The following is a 23,085-nucleotide window of genomic DNA, read 5'->3' as shown; positions in this document are numbered from 1 at the left end:
CCGACAACATAGATGCATTCAGGGAGTGTTCCAAAAGGCTCAAATACACCGAAAACCTGCAGGCACTACAACTGTTAGACATATACAGTGATATGTGTCTCACCTAAATCTCACGAACGCTTCCCGTATACATAGATTTGAACACGCGCACGGGACGAGAGCAAATGTTTATGCAGTGTCGCCGAATTCAGCTAGAAGGCAGCGAGACATTGAACTTTGATAAAAGTTCAAGGTTACCTTTTTCCTCATAGGATGCGCGTCTTTACCATGGTTATCTTCCAACATTGCCAACATTCGTCTGCACGAAGAGTTTCCGGTGGTCGTCTTTTCGACGAACCAGACACGTTTTTATCAGTTGCTTTTGCAAGGCTAAGCAGGAAAGGGAGAGGGAAAAAGGTATTACTGCAACTCTCCACATCAAGACGACACAGAAACAACAAGCAACTCAAACCTGCTTCTGACCACCGTGTGGTTTGTCGAACCGGCCATTCGGGGTGCTTAGGGAAAAAAAAATACAGATACATGCGTCTCGGAACCCGTCTTGTTGACCCTGAAGGCTGATAAGGGTGCTTTAAGAAGGATGGCTAAGAATGTCCTGTCATGGAAAGCAGGCACGAACGCTGCCGCCTCCTTTTACTTGTTTAAGTTCTTCCGCCAATTACTTTCTGTCTGGTTATCTTTATCTGTGCGTCTTGAGGGGATAATCTTGAGCCGCCGCATAAGAAACAAGTTGCTCGATCGAAGCCGTCACTCGTCCAGTACCGCGTCTTTCCTGGCACAGCGAGGACCCAGAGAAGACCTTGGTCGAACGAAATGGGCTGGTCGAACGTGGGAACGTGCGTGGTGCTAGCTGTGCTGGTTGGTGTCATAATCGCTGCCAATCGCCGAGAAAGAACTGACGCGTTTCGGGTGAGTTTGCCTGATTTCTGCCATGGGTATCATTTCGCAAGGACTGACTTCATTTTTAGTTCAACTCCATCAGGAGTACTCGGCAAGTGTCAAAATTTATATTCAGTTTATTTTCTACACATTTGCCGCGCCACCAAGAGATACAGCTGGAAGGCTGATTTATGTTTCCTAACGTAAAAATGCGGACTTCATGCCTGAACCCTCTAAACGTGCGAAATATGAGAAAAAAGTTTACTGTGTGCGGCTAAGAAAAAAACGCCTACAAAGCGTCTTGTAGAATTGACATATATAAGTCCTTCTGACATGCTACAAATCGTGCTTCTGTGAGAACAGAAAAAAACAAAGCGGCTTGCTCTTATAATCTTGTAAATAGATTAAATTACTTATATCCTTTACTGCCAGCCCTTTCAGACTTGCAGTATGCACATGCAAAATGTGCAGCAAATTACTAAATCATACTCACAAAAAGAGAAAGAACAATTATACCTTCTTTTTAGATACATCAGCGTGATATACATCGAGCAATACATCTGAAAGAGAACCTCTGCAGCGTACAGTGCTTGTGAATGAAAAAGAAAAAACTGGTGGCCACTAATAAAAGGATATTACCGCATTACTTTAGAATTCCTTGCACTTGAAGACCTTCGTTGTGTAATGAGGACGGAGATAAGGAGGGATTAAAATAAGCAGTTTTATAACCAAATCTAAGTTTCTTCTGTATAACTTAGACAAAAAACGCAATATTCTAAAATTTGGTCTTTGCTGGCAACATTGTGACGGAGCCTGCATCACATTACTGAATCCAATCATTTGAAAGAACAATGACTACAATGAATTTATTTCAGTACGAACCAATGTGCATGAAGTCCATTGTTTGTCTGCGATGCTTTATTCGTCAAATAAAAGTTTCGATTATTAGCTCAACTAGCGTGCACATCTGGAAGAAACCTTGCGCGAGAATTAATGGATGCTATAAACAGCGCTGCAACGTTCACAAAGACGGCAAACAGGAACGACACAGACGACGCGCATCTAAGAACTGATTTAATGAAACAAAATGACAAAAAAGTTAGTCTGTTCGTTCTTGTCTGCCGTCGTTGTGAACTTTGCAGCGCTGACCATTATGTTTCATCTAGCCCCTACGCAAGTTCTTCTGCAAGAATTGAGTTGTCCTACATACCACGGGTGTTTCCTAAACTTTTCGTTAGCAAATGAAGGCGTCCTATATATACATATTAATACAGTACCACATATACAGTGAAACTTATTTATTGGATGGTAATAAACATAGCATTCAAGTTCAAGCATCTCATCACGAGTGGCTTGATAACGGATTGCCCGAGGCATGCCCTATCTTGTTGGTGGGGGGCGTTATGCGGGTACCCTCGTGACTGTCACTTTAATCATGATCTTCATTGCTCCTAATTTCGGCCTTATTCAGCCTTTTGTAGTGTCATATGACTGAAATATACATGCCACATGTTTTTTCCCATATGACCTGGAGCTTTTCGAGCATTTCTGTTTGTCGGTTTTTTTTTTCGTTTCGAACGCTGTTATTAAATCCATTTGTTGGACAACGCCTATCCTGTGTTTTTTTTTTTTCACCTATGTGTATTGTCATATTTGCCACGCTGGTTTGCCGCGGGACGCTGACGCAACGCCGACGGTCAATATTCGCGTTTGAAGAGGTGTATAAGGCTTTCGCATTAAAATTATCTCTCTCTCTCTCCTGAAAGAATGGAAGGAGGTCACACACGGGCACTAGGGAAGATAATCGGGCAACACAAATGCCGACTAAAAAAATGGCACCCCTTCTGAAGTGATGTGCTCTCTGTCTCTCGCTGTTGTGTCTACATCGCGTTTCCGATCTCGCCGCGGTGCCGTACTACATGTAGGGTTTCAGGCTATCTGCTACGGCGCATAAACAAATTACCACTGTGCATAAACAAAAGTTTATTTTCTTCTCTCAGATGATTGGCGCATTTCCGCGACCTGTCAGCATCTCGACGTCCAGCAACGACTCGTCCTTCAAGTGCTTGAGCGCTATCCGCACGCACTTCGATCTTGAAGCAAAGAAGGCGACCTACGTTTGGCGCCTCAGAGACGACCATGGTAGAGTGAAGTAAGCTACTCCCACTTCTAACCTTACGAGCTTGCGCGTGTGTTCTCCTTTGTGGTTGCTGAAACCGTTCGAAATGCCACACAATCTACCATGGTGACTCAAGCGCTGTATGTTGCTGAAAAAAGAAGAATAGTCGCCGGTTCGATTCATGGCCGCTGATGACGCACCTAGTTGGAAAGTGGACGCATGAAAACATAACCACGTATTGATTGTCGAAAGTGTTTCGGAGCACTCACGAAGGATCCGTGTAAATTGCGACCTCATGACTGAAAACCTTTTTCTTGTTACTTACAGTCACATCTTCAACATACTGGAATGCATCAGAGAAAACAAAGCTAGAGGTAAAGGCTAGGCGGCTGATGAGTGAGAATCTGAAACGCAATACATTGCTGGTACCTTCATTGGAAATTCGTGGTTCTTACTGGTGCAAATGCCGCTTCCTGACGGAATGCGTGCTATAGTCCTATTCAGACGATTCCGCAATACTTATTACGCTTTTGCATAGTGCAGTTATGGGTCTATTTATTGTACCTAGCGCATATTGTATATGACTATATTGCTTTCCACGAAGCTATCAAGTGCGCAGACAACAATTTCTAAGAACCCAACTCCCAATGCTCACAAGAAGCATTATCCAACACTTTTGGTCTAAAGGAAGAGAAAGTTGTTTCATAGTGTTAGTTCTGCATTAAAAAAATTTGAAAGCGGAGGTTTCGTACTGGACTGACTAGCCAACAAGAGAGAGAATTGGGTGATCCCACGTAAGATCGAACAAACGATGGCTGGTCGACCTCTCAAATTTATTTCAAGATTTTTTATATTATTGCCTGATGACTGGAAAGAAGTGATCCGCAGTTTGTTTTGCCTCCAAAAATTTTTGCGAAGCGCCGGGAATCAATAATGACGAAGAGGTGGAGTGGAGCGCTCATCCGCTCTGCTGTTTTAGCCAACTTTCGTTATGAATTGCACAACATATATTAAAGTTAGGTAGCTGAAATTTCTTTAACGAAATATATGCATGCTTTTGCTTCTGCTCAGGTATTTTTAGTTTTTATGTGTAGTGTAGATGTTTTTATAAAAAACCTCAAATTTGGCCCAGGAAACATTCTTTTCTTTACTTAGAAGGTCTTTATCTCAAAAAAGCCTTGTGGCAGAGCGACAAAAATTCCGTATTACGTTCTTCGCATACTTATCTACGAAATTGCCGAATCTTATATTGATATATCTTTTAAGTAAAGAGATACGGTCGGGCTAAATTCAAGAAAACACTGGATTATGGAAATTTCTAACGACAATTAAAAAAACGCATTAAATAAAAAAAACCTGTTATATTATCATAAGAAGTCACAAGGAATGTGCAGTATACATGCATCTGCGCAAACTCGCCCAGTGCCCCGCCACGGTGGTCTAGTGGTTATAGCGCTCGACTGCTGACCCGCAGGTCGCGGGATCGAATCCCGGCCGCGGCGGCTGCATTTTCGATGGAGGCGAAAATGTTTGAGGCCGTGTACTTAGATTTAGGTGCACGTTAAAGAACCCCAGGTGATCGAAATTTCAGGAGCCCTCCACTACGGCGTCTCTCATAATCATATCGTGGTTTTGGGACGTTAAGCCCCATGATATGACATGACAAGAACTTTATTGGAGTCCTGAGGAACTCGAATCTGGGGAGCCGGAGGCTTCCAGATTAAGTCGGTGGCTCCGCCCACGATGGGACTGGAAGTCCAAGTTCCGTCGCGATGTCGTGGGCCCTCTGGACCCCAGATATTATTATTAAACTCGCCCAGTATTCGCTTGCCTACGTCTACACTCAAAGAAACATCGAGTAAAAAGGGCTTCCTTTTGTCTCACAGTAATTATCGCCATTCGGCTCGCTTGCGTTTCCTTTCTTGAAAACTCGGTGCTCGCCACTTTCCTATCAAGAATGCTATGTCACGATGATGACGCGCGTGCAGCTCGTGAGCGGGAAATGCCGGGCGCGCAGTTATTACAAGGCACGCGAGCTAGATGGCGATTATTGTTGCGAGACAAAAAGACACCCTTTTTAATCGTGCTTTTTTTAGAGCTTATTGTTATGAGTAGAGTGACCCATATAACACATGACAGTGAGGATGCTATAGTATTTGGTATTTACATTTTTCTTCTTTATTTCCAGTTCGGTCGTATTTGTTTCATATTGTTTCGGTTGTCTGTTTTCTTGTGGTTGAACGAGTTGTTAATAAAAACCTTACATTTCCAGAAAAAATATAAGCTTTGACATCGAGGAGGGAAAGGAAATTGACCAGGTCATCTACTACGTCGACGGTGGTGGGTATTCCCTGCATTGAATGCTCTGAGAGTGTCCTCTGGCGGTAAACGTAGTAGTGCTTTTGTCGTTGGTTGGCCTCACGTAAACGCTGCGCATGCCATATGCATATTCATAGCCACAATCACCGTCTTGCCTCAGAGCTTGTGGCAGAAAGTTTATTATATGACAGCCAAAAAAAGTAAGACTGTCTAACCATTTCCTACTCGAATATCCGTAAACGAGAAAAATAATTCAGTGAGGTGTTACTCTGCATTGAAAAGCTTTATTTTCTGAAAGTCGAAATAATTACCGTTTAGAAACTATTCATCTATGGCAGATGTGGAGCCTTCGTGATGTTAACCATTAGGTTACGTTCACGCGTATGCATAGCTAGAAATTTATGTTATACACTTTGATGAGACTAACAAGCAACCAAAGTTTTTATTACTGCTGTTCATCGAACATGCATTTATCAAACACTATCGAAATTCGCGACACCATGAAAATATAACTGGAAAATTTCGAAGTGTTACGGCCATTAATGTACGAATTGAGACGCATTTAGTGCTAAAGAAAACAAAAGGCGGGTATAAACACTAGAGAGGCCACGACACTTTCTTGCCGGTTTGGGAGCAATGCGCTCAAGGTAAGACTTGCCTATCACAATTCTGTAAGTGCAAGCCTGAGCATATAAGACTTATCGTATCCATTTGGGTTCTCTCCTGATTTTGGTATTGGTGTGGAAAGAACTCCTAGTATTAGCAAAAAATACTGCCGTGTATGGTCACAGAATTGCAATTAGCACCATCACGTTTTAGGCATCAGCCTACGGAAACCACAGTGTTACCCAGTCATCTTAGACGAGCTTCCGAGAAGTCACAACACTGTCTTAAATTGATTAAAGATGGCGGATAGAAAGGAAGACCGGAAATACAAGTCGTGGACATAAAGCTAGCAGTCTTTGTATTTGTCATATTTTCGTGTAATAGAACGAACCGGGTCTTTTCAGCACCGGCGCGAATCTATAGCATGGCTGGTGGGTCGAAGTGGCTTCAGCAAATTGGTCTGGGCACTTGGAGAGGTGGAAATCTTTGGAATATTTTAATAATTGTTCATTGTAAAGCTTATTATATTAAGGGGTAGTACTGGATGTTCTTGGGGCGCTTCATTTGTGATGGGATGATAAAGTACCGCTTGCTCGCTAGTCTATTATGCAGTAATACACGCGAGCATACATACTTTTAAAGAAAGCTAATGTAAATAATGAGATTAGGCTGATATAGGTCTAGTTGTTACGTGATACTCAACCTGTATATTGCATTGACTACTTTTGTTATAAGATAGTCTTCATATTTTACACTCATGAAGGTTAGGTTATTGAACATTTAAAGCAATAGGGATGCACAGTACCAGAAATCTACTTGCAAATAAAAAATTACTGATAATTAGCCGTCCTTTTTCGTGCTTGAGACAAACCATTCGCCTGTTTTTTTTTTTTTTTTTTCAGATCGCACTCGTCCTTTTACTGCCTACTACAATTACACCGACTACGAGAACTGCATGATCATGATTGTTCCCTACAGCGGCCACGATCGTAAGATTGAATGCAACACTGCTACTATTTTATAAAAAATGGCATTTATTCGGCTGTTCAAACGTTCTTCTCAATATTCGTAGTGAAAGTGGAGATATATACAGTGAAACCTCGGTCTAGCCGTCTAACGCAGCGCGCTGCGAAGCGGTAGGTTGACCATTCGATTCCGCGCGTGGGAAAGTATTTCTGAATTATTTTTCCTTGTGGCTTTTATAAGTATATATACACATATACACATATGGTGCATGACGGCAGCGACGGCGACGGCAAAAACCAGCCGAAACTGTCCACATAATTGCTATCGCAATAAAAACAAAACCTTATAAAATGTAGCTATGGTTCTAGTTAATGGTATATAAGATAAATAGCTTAATGGGGATTGGGTTGAGTGAAGAAAAAGTTACTTAGCTTCGTGAATAGTTTATTAAAGCCTAATTAAAGCCTAATATCCTGAAGGCAACAAAAGTGCCTATAGGTCCGCCGTATATGCACAAAGAAAAATTATATTTGGTGGGTATGTAGTACCCAAGTGTTGGGCTGGGAAGGACCACGCTTACCAAGTATACTACTTCAGTAGTATTATTAAGTGTCTCATTCGACCGTAGAATTTCTATAGCATGGCTGAAAATAGATTTGGAAGACAGGGTTTCAGGATTATTTACAAGTAGAACAGTACAGAGTAGAGCAGTGTACTAGTACCATTCGTCAGCAGTTGAGAGTAAGGAAAAGTTGACGTCACTCGCTGCGCCCGCATGTAGCGTGCACCGCTTCCACCGCTCTCGTAGCGGCGCTTGCTGGTGCCGGCTAAGTAGAACGCTTAGTTATAAAGCGAGATTCAGTAATTAAAAATGCACATGCTATAGGGAAGCTAAGGAAACGACGGAGCATGTTCTCATTGAATGTGGAGATATCCCCCCAGGTGTACGTTTGGGCACGAGCTTACATGAAGGTTTGGGTTTTAGGGACAACAATTGAAAGCTGAACACATCCGCCATAGAAATAAGTAAGAAAAGGTTGATGTATTGATGGCAGAAGAAATAGAGAGAAAAGACAAAAATAAATAGTTGGAAAAATGAGGTCACTCTGCCGTATAAGGGGCAGAGAGCTGGGTTGTGAATTTGTTCTTCTTTTTCTATAGTAAGATCGAATTAATTGAAGTAGACAAGGCATTAGGCCAACTTAAAAAAAATTGCTTTTTTTTCCTTTTTGTCGAGCATGGTGGCGCACATCACCACCCCATTATAAAGGGTACGCTCATAGCATTCATCCTTCCATCCATCCATGCACGACCGTACGATCCACTGCGCTTATGATACGTGCTAGTGAGGCACGTGGCGTGCCCTGCTCGCTGTGCTCTCGTTCGGCGCTCGCTAGCGCTGGCGCATTCAGACACATGCGCAGTCGCCTGGCCGGATACCCCAAAGAGTAAGCGCGTGCGCGCTTGCACTTGCTTGCACTCGCTCCGGTCGCGTACAATGGAGGTGTACGACGGTAACAACTTGTGGTCCTAGTGGTCTATCGCGATCATACAGCACATAAGTTTACAGAAGCTGTACATTACAAACAGAGCTGCCATCACAGGAAATTAGTCCAACTAGCTACATTACCTCCCTTAAGCGTAGTTAAGGACACTTACAATTTTTAGGAGCGAAGCTCCTCAGGCCCGCGCCCCGCCGTCACCGTTTAAGCTCCCTTCTCTTAAGCTGACTGCCAGTTGGGCGTGTTGGTATAGGTTCATGATGAAACAAGCGCAAAATATACGAAGACTCAGAAAGGACACAGGACGGAGCGCTCCGTCCTGTGTCCTTTCTGAGTCTTCGTATATTTTGCGCTTGTTTCATCATGAACTTCTCTTAAGCATCGCTTTATGTTGCAGTGGCCAATGATTTCGGAGGAAATGTTTAGGCCTTGAGCGGTTTTGTTCTAGCGCACCAGAAATTCGAGGTTATACGAAATAAGCTCTGTGCACAACCGGTTATAATGGTCGTTTTCGCTTTCACCACCTTTATTGTAGATTGTGAAATGACAACCATCATTCTAGCGCACTACGGACGCCTTTTCGAAGGTAGTAGCAGACGCTCTCCCCACCCGGCGCCGGCGCAAAAAGACAATAAGCGCGGGCGACGTCTGGCGCGCGCGGCGCAAAAAAAACACAAAAAAACAAGGCGCGTTCGGCACGCGTTGCGCAAAAAGCAAGGCGCGCGGCGCAAATAAACAGTTTCAAAACGTACATTGTCGTTTGCGTCCCATTTCTAAGGAGCTTCGCTCAACAGTTGTATTCGTACACGGAACAACTGCTGATTTTTGTCTGTAATGGGGATAGAAGTTTTGAATGCACGGACAAAAGAAACAAGTTATTGAACCTAGCTTTGAAAGAGATGGAGTCCTTCGGTACGTCGTCATACTATAATCATTCACCCTTTATATAAATATTTTGAATTCATGTTCATGAGCTTCTGGATGTGGGAATATTGGTATGAAATTATGGAACTGTTAGTTTATTAGCAACTCCTCTTTTGTGAAGTTTTCGCGCTTGCTCTTCCTTCTTGCTTTTATTCAGTCGTCAGGATTCGTGTTCTGTCGCTTCTTCTCACCATCTGTACTGAACTATTCATTTCTGGTCATTTTTTTACAGATTGCATGCTGTGGGTGAAACGTAGGGTCGCTCACTCAGTGCCACAAAACTGCTTGGACAAATACGAAGAGAACTGCGACGTCAGAGTGCCAACGTATGAGAACGACCTCTGCAAGGACGACTAATAAAATCGCGTTCCGCAGTGCTCCACTGAGCTCTCGTTAACTCTTCGCAGTGGCGAAAAAGACGAGAAATGCACCGCTGGCAATCTCTAGGTGAAGTGTTACCACGTAGAGTCACTGCAATTTGTTTTTTATCCAATTTTCGCTTTCAAATGCGAGCGCGTTCTGCACACAGCTGCTTGTCTTTGCTATCTTTACCGTGGGATGGATGCGCTTGCCGCGAAGTCGGGCATTCGTTAAGAGATGCAATTCTGCAGACTCCCTCGGCGACCTCGGCGATCGACATCCGCCAGAATCTTCTGGTTCCCCGGCACATTAACTTTTCAGTTCGCTCATAAGACATTCAAACTTGAATCGGCGTAATCATAAGGACGGTTCCGGAAATATCCCAGAGCCACTGATAACAGAAATATACGAGGATTCTTTTACGGACATTGCGTAGTGGGGTGCCATGAATATTTCTTACCGATAAAAACTATAGGTTAAAGGAAGTAACCAGGTAAAAAACAAAGGAATAGACCTGAATAAATAAATAAATAATAAGTGTAATATATGTAACAGTAACATTTCTGCAAAAAGAAATAAATTAAGAGATAAATAACACTACAAGACACAAATACATAGTGTGCTATCACCAATAATATATTAAAAGTATGATCGAATAGCTAATATTTAAAAAAAACCCAAAACAATGCATTGTTTCTATTTAATCTCACCCTTCAGATTCAGTTGCCAACCATATCTTCCAAACGAAGCTGCATACATTTTTTTTCTTCTCTAGCTATTGATTGCCTCAATGCAAAGTGAAAAAATAACGCTCGTCCACACAGCTTGGATCCCAATCTCCAGCTCCGTCTTCCGTCAGGAATATCGCGAGCTGAGGAGACGCTTCTGTGCCGCCTGCGGATTGGCGTGGCATTCACGAATGCCTACTCCTGTCTGATTGGAATGGCCAACAACTCTACATGTAATTACTTCAGCTGCGAAGAAACGATCTCCCATCTTCTGTGATAGTGTCCCCGTTTCAGTGCACCAAGACAAGAACTTTCGAATGCGCTAGATAAACTTGACAATCGCCCTTTGTCGGAACAAAGGGTTTTGGGACCTTGACCGAGTCCGTCGACAGCACAGAAGACTTTAAAAGCATTATTGCGCTTCTTGCGGACAACTGGTCTTAGAGACAGACTCTAAGTAGTGTCATATTCTCGTTTCCTTTTTTTCCCTCTCTTTTTTTCTTTTTCTTGCTGTCCTTTTTTTCAACATCTCTCTTCTATCGTCTTTTATCCCCCTTACCCCTTTCGCCAGCACAGGGTAGCCAGCCGGTCTAAGAACTGGCTAACTTCCCTGTCTTTCCGCTTGTTTCTTCCTTCCTAATACGGCAGCTCGATAATCGTGCTGACGCTGGCTATTCGAAGCGCCCGGGAGATTGAATATGTCGGTTATGTAGAAAAATTAAGTTTTCAAGCAGAATGTGGAGTGAAAGTTCCACAATATTTTAAGTGCAACCCTATACGTGCCAATTTATCCTGTACGCGGCAGGAAAAATATCAGTGCGGTACATGCTCAACAAGTTCTCTTGTTTAGAGCTTGCAACGTAAGCACCGTAAACGCAATGCTGATATATGCAAAGTACACCTCGGCGGCCGAAACCTCCATTCTTTTCACAGCGCTGCAGAGAAAAAGTGAAGCAAACGCGGCCTGTTGTGCCCATCACCTACACCTACAACGGGTACTGTCCTGGGGACACCTACGTACATAGATAGCCTTTAAGTCGACGCAAATGTCATCTTTTTTTAGAATTGCAGTACTTGCATTTATTCCTGAACTTATCTGAAGTTAACTTGCGTTGATAGGTAACGCAACAATATTTATTTCACTAGGACGCAGTGGGAAGATGAAGGAATTCACAAGAACCAGCTTTAGTATGCGGTTGTTTGAGAGTATTCGGTTAACATTCTTCGAAAAAGTACACCATTGTATGTGATATTTTGCAGGCCTTTCACAATAACAGAAATTACGGGCGTTGTCTGGGACACTTATGTGGGTATATTTCGAAGCAATACACTGGTTCGCCAATAACGTCCTTCGGCATTTTAACCTGTGATGGTTTTGTCCTGCAGTGCACGTAAAATAGACTGATGATGATTGTTATGATGATCGTGAGATGTAGTAGTCACTAAAATTTGTGTTTTCATTGATGGTTGTGTTCGGTATAACGTAATCAATGGACCTCATGATCCTCATGCACTGAATGGCTCCTTTTGAAACGTTTGCAACTGGTGTGAGAACTGGCAGATGAATATTAATTTTCAAATTACAGCAGCCATCGCTGCCATCAATGCTTAATTATTCATTTAATGATTGCCTAGAACACGGTGTATACGAATACAAGTACCTTGGCTATCTTTTTAGCACGAACTTATCCAGGTCTAATCGCATTAGCATAACTTCCATCAAAGCCCCGAAAAAGCTTGGATAATTTAAGTGTTCATTACGTTTAGCTACCAAGAAAACAAGATTACTAAGATGCAAAACTCTCATCAGACCAATTCTCGGGCGCGCTCCCGCTTTTTGGCATCATAACATTGATGACATATAGCGAATTGAATCAAGTCAGAAAAAAAGTCATTGGCTTGACCTACCGACGCAATATTGTAATTTTCATGACCATCGCATTTAGCGCACCTTTGTGTAACTTCACTTTCTAAACGTGACACTGAGTCTCGAAGCTTAGATCGCGGGATCGAATCCCGGCCGCGGCGGCTGCATTTTCGATAGAGGCGAAAATGTTTGAGGCCCGTGTACTTAGATTTAGGTGCACGTTAAAGAACCCCAGGGGGTCGAAATTTCCGGAGCCCTCCACTACGGCGTCCCTCATAATCATATCTTGGTTTTGGGACGTTAAACCCCAGATAATATTATTATTAGTCTCGAAGCCTTTTCACCCGCTCTTTAAGCCACCGCAATATTCCCCAAATAACCACAAACACATGCCAGATTTACATTCACTAAAACAACCATGTACTGAGCGTATCTGTGTTTCATTCTCATCCTGACTTTCTGAAATATAATTTTTCCCCGGGCCATAGGAGGAAGGGAGAAAGCAGGTTAACCAGACGCCTGTCCGGCTGGCTACCCTTCGCTGGGGCGAAAGGGAAGTGGAAAGACGAGAGAGAGAGGAGGGAAGGAAGGAAGGAAATTATCAGTAAATGTGCTGACACATATGTGGCGGTTGCACTGTACAGTTGTCAAAATTACCCGTAGTCCTTAAAAAGCACAAAAGTGATTTATCTGCCTTGTGAGCCGACGAGCGATGAGGACGGTGCTCCAGCAGCATCCGTACGGAGTGTGGCCGATCGTCCAATCTTTGCAACGCACCAAAAGCATTCATCCTTCAGAGGCAAATCGGACCATAGAAATGTGAAACAATATCCGGAATCATATTCGTTAATTATCCGTACACGAGTTTTGGAATGCTCTAACAGGCTGTGTACAATAATCCTGTAATATTTTTACGTATGCCGTCTGCTTTTCATTGTTGATATATTTCTGCTTATTTGATCGTTGAATCTATTTGGATTACGCTGAAGGCATCACGCATGTTTACCGGCTTTTGTTGTTATTTATCATTTGTACCAATCACTGCAATAGCTTTCCAAATGGGCTGTAGAATGTGAAAATAAACAAATAAATAATCAAAATATACGTCCTCGCCCATGTCTCAGCGTGCGGACGCCACCTTTCTTGGCGCGCCAACGCTTATGCATACCTGGAACCGCTGCAGAATGTTCATTAAATGTTTTAGAACCTGGCCCGAATGTCGTCTTTTTGATATGGACATTCTGCATTTGTGTTAACAAAGGCTAACTAAGATGACGTTTGATTTTTCCAAGGCAAGAAAGGTGGAAATTGAAACGCGAAGACTTCTCCGCGCCACGGATTCACTGCTGCCTCTGACGTGTTTTGTAATAAGCAGCAAAATGTGGTTCTCATTCTGATCATGTTAGCTCCCGAAAACTAGCTGTATCATGTCAATACGCTACGTTGCATACGCCATGACTTCATAGGTTATTTTAGCGAGCGAATCTATTCGAACATGTCGTAGTGGGGCTGCTGCAATACTGGTGTTAATTGGAAATCTCGAGCAACGTGAATATTCATCACGACATTACTATACTAATTCACACGCAACTCATATATAACCTATTCAAACTTCAGTAGCAGTCGTTAATTCAGTGCGAACGCATACTTTCCATAACCAGACTTAAATATGTTCTAATTTTTCTTCACGTGTACTGACTGTTTCATGAGATTAAAATCATACACGAAAAACAATTATTTTCAAAAAAACCGCAAGCCAGGCTACTAGAAGAAAGTACGAGAGCTGTGGCGCCTTGTTTATCCTCTTGAGTCCCGACTATGGGGAACTGTCCAATATATTGGACAACTCGTTGTCGTCTGCTCCAACCCCAGCACCCACTATTTGCCGTTGAAAAGTATTTTCTTAGTTTTTTCAACGTCTACTAGCGCACTCTGTCAAGTGTGGGCAAAATCAATGCAGCGGCGCGCCTGGAATACTAGTCCAAAATGGCAGCGGTCACAACATAGAAACCCCAACTTTTCCTAAGCTAAGCTTTAACACTTTTTGACTACGTGGTCTATTCGAGCTATACTGAACTTTCTGAAAAATATCGTGCACCTAACGTTAACCCGGGACTCGGGAGGTTATACATAGTTGCTTAGATGTGGCTTAAGATTCATCGAAAGCCCAGGTTGTGAAAAGACAAGAAAGCCCAAACACAATGTGCGACGAACACGCTGATGTTAAGGACAAGTAGATAAGCGGTGGTTTGAGCAACGACACTTGAAGTGGCTTGTTGCTTTTTGTTTACAGGTAGTGTCAGTGAGCTTCTTCTTGCGCATATGTATAAATTGTCAGCACGAACCTCCCGAGACCTTTATCTCCCGTTGTCATATATAAGAGAGAACGCACGTCCTTCGGTTCAGCAGATTAACGCCTCCCGTGAAACAATAAACATCGAAGGAACTTGGGGCATGAAAATGGCCTCGTTGAACCTGGTAGCATGCATCGCACTAGCAACTGTGGTGGCTGGCAGCGTATTCCCGGATAGTCGGGGACCTGTGGATGCCTTTAGGGTAAGTTTCACAAGACTTTGCTTAGAAACAGTCCTGTATGAATGTACATTAAACGGAGACAGCGAACTGGTGGTCAAAGTTATATCAAGTATTTTTGTTTTCTTCCTCCCTCTTCTCATCATTTCCGTACTTCCTGCTAACCCGCGCAAAAGTAGTCACTGATCGACATACTGAGACTATATACTACAACTCCCGCTTTCGAAGGTAGGCCGCTGCAAGCTAGACGCGAACAAGGAACTTTTAGCCAAGTCAATTGGCAAAGACGATAAAGACACTCAAGTGAAGCTCCTGACCATGATATCGTTTTAAAAAATCGTTGGGGCTTTAGCGCCAGAACACCGCAATCGCTGTTTTCGGAAATATGCGCCCAAATTTTCCAGACGCAGCACGAACGATACCGCTAAGGATGATAGCTCTAGCACGTATTAAATGCGAAGCATTTCTTAGCGAACCGTAGGCACTTTGAGCGTTTGCATCTACATACGTATATATCTATCTATCTAGCCGCCTGCGTCTGGGTGCTCTCGTGATCGCCTCCTTAAAGGGATGCTAAAGTGGTTTTACAATTCGGTAAAACTTTGTTGTTAACAAGGACCAACATTATTGTTGACGATGGCGTAATTTTTTTGCTGTTGTGGCAGCAGGAGCTTTAAAATACACGAAATAAAAGTTCGTCTTGCTCCCCCCAAGCGAGCGCCAAAAGTGTGGGCGTGGAAATGAACTAACCGGAACTACGTCATAGTCGGTAGTTTTGGCCACGGTGGTACGGTGGTAGAATAACAGGTGGCCACACCAGCCCGACGCGCCGCTCCGCCAATACGTCGCGCGTGTCACGGAGACAATGGAGTTGCCGCCGCTTTTCTGCAAGGTGGCAGCAGGTGCACTCTGGGCCGATATCTCTGCTCCGACGCATTTGAAAGCATGTGGCCAGCGTGCGTCGTGAGCATTTAAACTGCAATTTACATGTTTAACTTTGGAGAAAGAGATCCGCGGATTACACCAGAGAGGCCTTGAGCAACACTGAAGAGTTGCCGTCGCTTAGAACGGACGCGCCACTAATGAAAACATGCAACGCAACCAGCGTTGCAGCCGCGTCTCTTCCTTTCTGCTTGGTCATCTTCGATAAATGCGGAGGCGTCCGTGGGTGCAAGCGTCCGAAGAGCAAGAGCGTCCCTATGCGACGCAACCAGCGTCGCAAAGTCGCAATCAGCCTTCGAGTCATGATCACGGCCAGATCACGGTGGTCGCGATTAGCTGATCCCATGGCTTGAGATCCGCTCTGATGCGTCGCGTTTGTTGCGCTCTGTCAAACCAACGCGCACAACCGCATCGGTGTTTCCGCTCACTTTGTAAGCTGGAACCACGGTTGAAACCACGGTGGCTCGATCTGTGCCGCTGATGCGGCGGCCACCATGGGACGAAAATGCCTCGCTCCAAATTGCAAATCTGACTACAAAACGTGCAAAGAAAAGCTGTGTCTTTTCTCCGCGCCGAAAGACGAAAAGCGACTGCAGTTGTGGAGAAATGCAATTCCACGGAAAGACCGCCAGCTACAGTCCTCCGACATACATACGATAACGTGAAAACCAAATGCTTTTTTTTTTACACTGTACAATCGCCGGTAGGAATTTTCACGCTTTCGAAAAAAAAAAATACACGCGCGTCTCTTGCAATCGGCACCCTGTCACAGTCAATTCAATTCAATTCAATTCTTTATTTGCAGACGTAAAACATACAGAAATATCAAAACTGGTTGGACCCATAGCCAAAGGCTAGTTGCGGGCCCAAAAAGATGAATAAATAAAAGTTCCATATACAAAAGAAAGACATGATACATACACATAGATAGTAATCGTACATCCATGACATATATCGGGACTACCCGCGCCGATTAAAAAAAATTTAAGCTTCATAAAGCCTGGCGCTCTTACTTTTGCCGTCGAAGCTCGCAGACAGCCACTGCAAGCTAGTAAAAGCACAAACAACCGTTTAAAGCCTCGAAATTAGCTAGAGAAACCGGTTTTTACAGCACAGCGAGAGCTTTCGGGGCGCGTCTTTCGTCCCAGAAACTCGTCGTGAACCGAGCGGCGGCCGCTAGCAACTCGAGCAGTACGGCGACGCGCTCACGGCGCTCGATGGGCCACTGTTTTATTCTACCACCGTGGTTTTGGCGGAGCCGTGGCCTCCGTGACTACTACTGGCTGCGCGCGTTGGTGGAACTGATCGCGAAGGCCATGCTTTTACAGAGCTGATGGCACCGATGACGTGGCACAACGAAGTTGACGTCACCGCCTTCGCTCAGCAGGTCAAGAAGGCCTGCGGCTGCAGCCACTGTTTTTTTTTGCCAAGAAATGCCATTTCCGTTCACTTCTGTGAACTCTTACATTGGTTTTCGAATTCCGCAAGGATCACACTATGATTACACATTCCAAAGTCATTTTTTTAAAGTGCTTCAGCTTCCCTTTAACTTGCTGTAGACGAAAATTGGCATGGGATGGTATGAGGGTTTGACGAATATGACTGTGGTCATGACATGAATAACGTGAAAATGCTGTCGCATACGTCGTCAAACCCTTTCCTCCAGATACGTGTGGTACATGCCCGTACGCCACGGCCCGTGGTATACGGTTATGTGCCGCAGGTGGTGGACAGTTTATATGTACCCAGGGGCGGCGAGAACAGGCATTGGTATTTTAAATGCGAGAGCGCTAAGAAAAACAGACACCGGCAGCGTTTACCCGACGAAAGAAAGAATAAACATTAGGTTCCCAGCAGGAATCGAACCCAAGCATTCTGCGTGGCCATCAGATATTCTACCTGCTCTGGAAAAAACTTTATGCAGGCGCAATGTCGCTGCAACGGCAATTGTGGTTGTAGTGCTGGCTATCTATTTTTATAACAAAGCAATAAACAATACATATGTATCCCTATGATACATGCGTGATGTCGGGTTAACGTAAGTTGTGACTCCAGTGTTGGCTCCGCTTTTATAGCACTCCAATCAGCATTACATTTGTATTCCTATGATTCAGAAAGCTATATTCAAGCGTTCCTTGGCCCCGGAGGAGTACACGCTGAGCAAATACACGTGTGATATTCACATCATCGCCCCGTCACATGCACTTCGTTTCGATAACACAGACGTCTGTGCTCTAACGTGAGTGCCGATACTACGTCAGACCATAAGTTATCATTTAGACGTCAGTCTAGTCGGCCTGCCTGGTAGGCCCACGATGAGCACACAACTCCTCCATTTACAAAAACACGTCGATCCAGCTCGTAATTAACGCCTGGCTCAAGGCCAAGGAATCCAGCATGTAACTACTGTCGGCCTGCTTCGCATGAAACCGATTCTCACAAGGCGTGCGATCTGCTGCATTTTCTTCAGAGCCTCACCCATTGATTGCCACTTCCTCAATTATATTGCGGGGGATGGCTGCTCCCCCACACTGCTATAGAACGTCCCTGCTGAACCTCATGTTCTTGCTGTTGAAGGGGCCACTTCGACACCCTCTTTTCTACTAGCACAATTCAAGAAGTGTAACCCAATATTAGACAATGAGGCCACAAATGCTTCGGTATGTCTGAAAGTCATAAGGTACCTCAGAAGGAAGTCGTCTGCCTCAAGTTATAGAGTAGTCGTTTTTGTGATACCTATATGATAAGCACCTCGGGATTGAACGAGTGGTGTGGTCTAGTCACGAGTATGACATCAGCAACAACGAAAGATTTTACAGGGGGCAGTGAATAAGTTTTTCTTTCCAGCACCAAATAGTTTGCCACGATTGCTGATGCGAGAATATGCTTCGCATTGAGCCGCAAAACCATAGGTCGGTGGGAGCCACGTGATGAATTTTGCCACGAAGGCTGACATCGTCTTCGTTTTGACACCGACGCCCTATCGGCAACGATAGCGCTGCCTTCAAAGCCTGCCTTTCCGACTGCTTTTCTGCAGAGCAGACGGAAGCCCGCAACCGCTGAAATACAGCACGTGTGGTGCCTGCCTCAGCATGATGGTCTAGCTGACCACTTTATCTGTGCCTTGAAGGCCTAGCAATTGCGCTGCCTCGCTGACTGCAACACTTCTCCTTGTATGGGGTCAACGGCCGGTCAGAAAACACAATTACTGAATGTCATGGAAATATAATTTTTCTTTTGCATGCTTTCTGTCTTTTCTAATTGGCTAATAAAAATCTATGGCGGTGAGATCAATCATCAGCCAGCCTCAGAATAAACGGAATTGAAGGACAAAGATCTTACATAATGACACCCGGGAAGCTATCATCACACAACTGCAATATATGCTGCCCTTGAAACTTTTCTTCGGCCCTCATGAAAAAAAAAATAGAAAATTGCGTGATACACACAACTGTAGCCTTCATTTAAATATTTTGTTACCATTTCCCTAGCTATATGTTTTATCTTTAAAACAGCGATTCTTCTAATAAAAGTAGGAACAATTTGTTAGTATACTGCTCCTCGTTTTCAGCAAATATATCAAAACTCAATGAAGCTTTTAGAATTTTTCCATCCAAGGTTACCCAAGATAGTTTTAGAAAGATGTCATGCCAACGTCATCAGCCTTAACGATGAATCCGTGGATTTTAAAACAAGGTGGTAGGAAGGAACAACAATAGATAGACAGAAAGGGAGATGACCCGGCTCATATACCTGCCGGATACCTTTTTCTGGGTAAAATGGTTAAAGAAATGAATAACAGAGATAGAAAACGACAATCCTCAAAGTCGGTTCATATGTCAGTTTTTGTGTGTTCGTGTTATTCACCGTGTGTTTACAGGAGGTTTTGAGGGCCCTAGATTGGGAAGAATTAGGGATAAGAGTTAATGGAGAGTATCTCAGTAACCTGCGATTCGCTGATGCCATTGCATTGATGAGTAACGCGGGAGACGAATTGCAGCTCATGATTACTGAACTGAATACGGAAAGTAGAAGAGTAGGTCTCAAAATAATATGCATAAAACTAAAGTAATGTGGAACAATCTTGACAGAGAACAGCGCTTTGCGATAGGTGGCGAGACACTGGAAGTTGTAAAGGAGTACGCCTACTTAGGACAGGTAGTAACCGCGGAGCCGAACCATGAGATTGAAATAACTAGAAGAATAAGGATGGGATGGGGCTCATCCGGCAAGCATTATCAAATCATGAATGGTAGTCTACCACTATCCCTCAAGAGGAAGGTATATAACAGCTGCATCTTACCGGTACTTATCTACGGAGCAGAAACCTGGAGACTTACAAAGAGGGTTCAACTTAAATTGAGGACGTCGCAGCGAGCGATGGAAAGGAAAATGATAGGTGTAACCTTAAGAGACAGGAAGAGAGCAGAGTTGGTCAGGGAACAAAGGGGGGTTAAGGATATCATAGTTGAAATCAAGAAGAGGAAATGGATATCGCCCGGCACGTAGCACGTCGGCAGGATAACCGGTGGTGATTAAGGGTAACTGCATGACTGGATTCCAAGAGATGGCAAACGCGTGAGGGGGAGACAGAAAATTAGGTGGGTAGATGAGATTAAGAAGTTTGTAGGTATAACGTGGCAGCAGAAAGCACAGGACCGGGTTGATTGGCGGCCCATGTGAGAGGCTTTTGCCCTGCAGTGGGCGTAGACAGGCTGCTGATGATGTGATGTCTTAACTTTTATGGCTGAGGATGTCGTGCAAATGACCAAAACTCCTGATGTGCTTGCAGATGAAACTGAGCAGTCTGTGTAAACATGAAGACTTCCGCTGCACTTTTCCTGCATGAATTGTACCGGTGTTCGTTTCAGGGCTGAATAGGATGGTCGGGATTACTTCTGATTCTAGGCATGATTAGGAGGTCTTCAAGGGAATTCAAGCGTCACATCGGTGATGGTTGTTTTTCTGCAGGCGTGAAACATGAGAGCATAGTTGCATGATGGGCAGCGAAAATCACAGGGTTTCTTATGCATTAACCTAAGACGACTCGAAGGCGAAAGCCATCTTCTTTTTCTTCTCTGTTGATGTAATTATCCTGCCCTGACATCCACCGAAAGCTTTCCGCACCTAGCGTGGTTTTGCACTGCCTCCAGGATCGGAGGCATTACAAGCTTTTAGCGACTCACCTGGTTTTGCGCTTCCTCCACGATCGGCCAACCTTTCACCAAGCGATGACATCATGCGACGACGTCATAGTGACGTCATAATGACGTTACAAATCTGGACGATCTGTGACGTCATGATGACGTCATCACGCGATGATTTTTTTGCATCACTTTGTTGGCGCTGACGCGAGACGCCGGTAAATTTTCGCGGTAGATGAGGCATTTAAGGCTTTCGTCTTAGTAACACCACCGAACGCACAAAGTGACCTAGAAGCAGGTATTGGTGCTGCAGACAGGGTTGAGGATTATGTTGTTGCATTTAGCCTGACATCTCTGAATGAGAACAATAATTCGTGAGTCGAAAAGCGGCGGAGGAAGCGGGGGGAGAGTCTAGGGCTATTGCAAAGCATCAAAGTTACAGAATACCTTCGCCCATACAATTATCTCATTTGTATACCTATCCAAATAATTGTCTGGTATTTTACGCACATAATGAAAGTGGGTAAATACATATGCGTGAATGCAATTTAATACATTGGGGAACTTGCACCCATAAATTGTGTTTCGCTATATTGAGTGGTCAGACTTTGAATGGGTCAAAATTTCAGGAGCCGTTCCCAACAGCGTCTCTCGTAATCACATCGTGGTTTTGGGACGTAAAGCCTCAACAATTATCATTATTACTGGGTTGCAGTCGTTGTTAGCAGGTACTTTTCTGTTACTCGTATTCAGAACAACTCTTTAACAGGCTTCTTGCTTTTAAACGATCGATCTACAACAAAGCTGCAATGCGAGGTGCCTTTCTTTATGCCTACCACAAGGAAATCTATCCGTATATGTAACTTGCCAATTAAAAGGCTGGGAATCAAAAAGCTTATCCCGCTATTATAATAAATACGAAGCGGGAAAAGCAAGCGAGTATAGATTTTATGTGAATGTAAGTACGATTTGCTTCGAATAAACTGACCCGCGAACTTGTAGAAATGTCTCAGCCTTAATTTTGCATCCATTGACATCATTTATGTCAATGAGGGCCATATTACACTCGCCGTATACATTTCCTTGTACTTTCGTGCTCTTCTGGCGACGTCGTAAATAGGGATGTTAACTTTCGAGTAAAACCTCATTTTTACCTAATTTTTACACCCAGAACGCGTTTCAGGAGAATCGAGTTATTCCTCATTGCTTCCCAGATTGGAATACCACATACCAACCTTATTTATTTTTTAGGCTGCACGGAGTTTTCAGTTAACGCGTGGATGCCCTGCCTCGAGTCAACGAAGTCCTGTTGCCTTATTGAAACTCCAGCGGCCTTCGTACAGCAGACTCAACACGACTCTTGTTACCAGTCGTTTCAAGACTACGAACCGCTTATTTCCGTGATCGACCACTTGGATTGACTTCGCAACTAGTTTAACCGGTACTTCCTGGAAGCAAGTCCCACTAATACAGCTGTCCTACTCATTCGGTACTACCACTCGCTACCCAAGGCTGAGCAATGCTAGGCACATGGTTGCTGAGAATAGCTATGGTACACCTTTGTTCCTCGCTGATGGAAGCTGATATGTTGAGGGAGCCTTTTGATAGCTGAGATACGTTCAAAGGTCGGACAGGTATCGGATATAACCCGACGCGTTGCGAGTGCAGATGATAATATATCTTATCAAAGACGAGGGCAAAATTCATGACCACCTTTTCGTGAATCAATCGTTTATTATTGAAGAAGTTATCACTTCTCTTTACTGTCGGTATTACTTATTTATCAAGGTTTATCAAGATATTACACAAAACATTTCTACATTTAACCCGAAAGAACCCGAATTTCGAAGTGGTTCCACAAAAAAGCCGACTTCTCCACGATTATCAGCTTCAAAACAGCAGACAATTTTCACCTCGCGAAGTTAAGAGCTATATAACTCTGTAACAAACAGCCTTACTTATTAACCGCTACTGTTTCAAGCAATTTTCTTGTTTTACCTTTGGAATTTTATCACCTGTCTTAAATACTACTTGCCATAATCACACGCTTCCAGGCCGCGCTAGCTAGTTTCAAGTAACTTTCAATGAATCTAATCAAGTTAAATCTTGTGTAAAGAATTAAATCTGCTGCGATGAATCTGCACAAGTTTGCTCCAGACTAATGCATATGCAATGATTCTTTAGTGGAAGCGTTGAA

General features: G+C 43.8%; 1 protein-coding gene across 1 annotated transcript; it reads left to right on the top strand.

The window, feature by feature from the left end:
- Positions 1-581: 581 nt before the first annotated feature.
- Positions 582-9,698, top strand: LOC119373681 (uncharacterized). Its single transcript, XM_037643743.2, has 5 exons — positions 582-909; positions 2,880-3,031; positions 5,271-5,338; positions 6,826-6,912; positions 9,548-9,698. Exons 1-5 carry the CDS (start codon positions 814-816, stop codon positions 9,670-9,672), a joined length of 528 nt encoding a protein of 175 aa, XP_037499671.1. The 5' UTR covers positions 582-813; the 3' UTR covers positions 9,673-9,698.
- Positions 9,699-23,085: the final 13,387 nt, after the last annotated feature.

This window comes from Rhipicephalus sanguineus, chromosome 11, assembly GCF_013339695.2.
Source record: "Rhipicephalus sanguineus isolate Rsan-2018 chromosome 11, BIME_Rsan_1.4, whole genome shotgun sequence".
NCBI classification, from domain to species: Eukaryota; Metazoa; Arthropoda; class Arachnida; order Ixodida; family Ixodidae; genus Rhipicephalus; species Rhipicephalus sanguineus.
The sequence above is the reverse complement of the archived record's forward strand: the minus strand, read 5'-3'. Positions and strand labels throughout refer to the sequence as shown.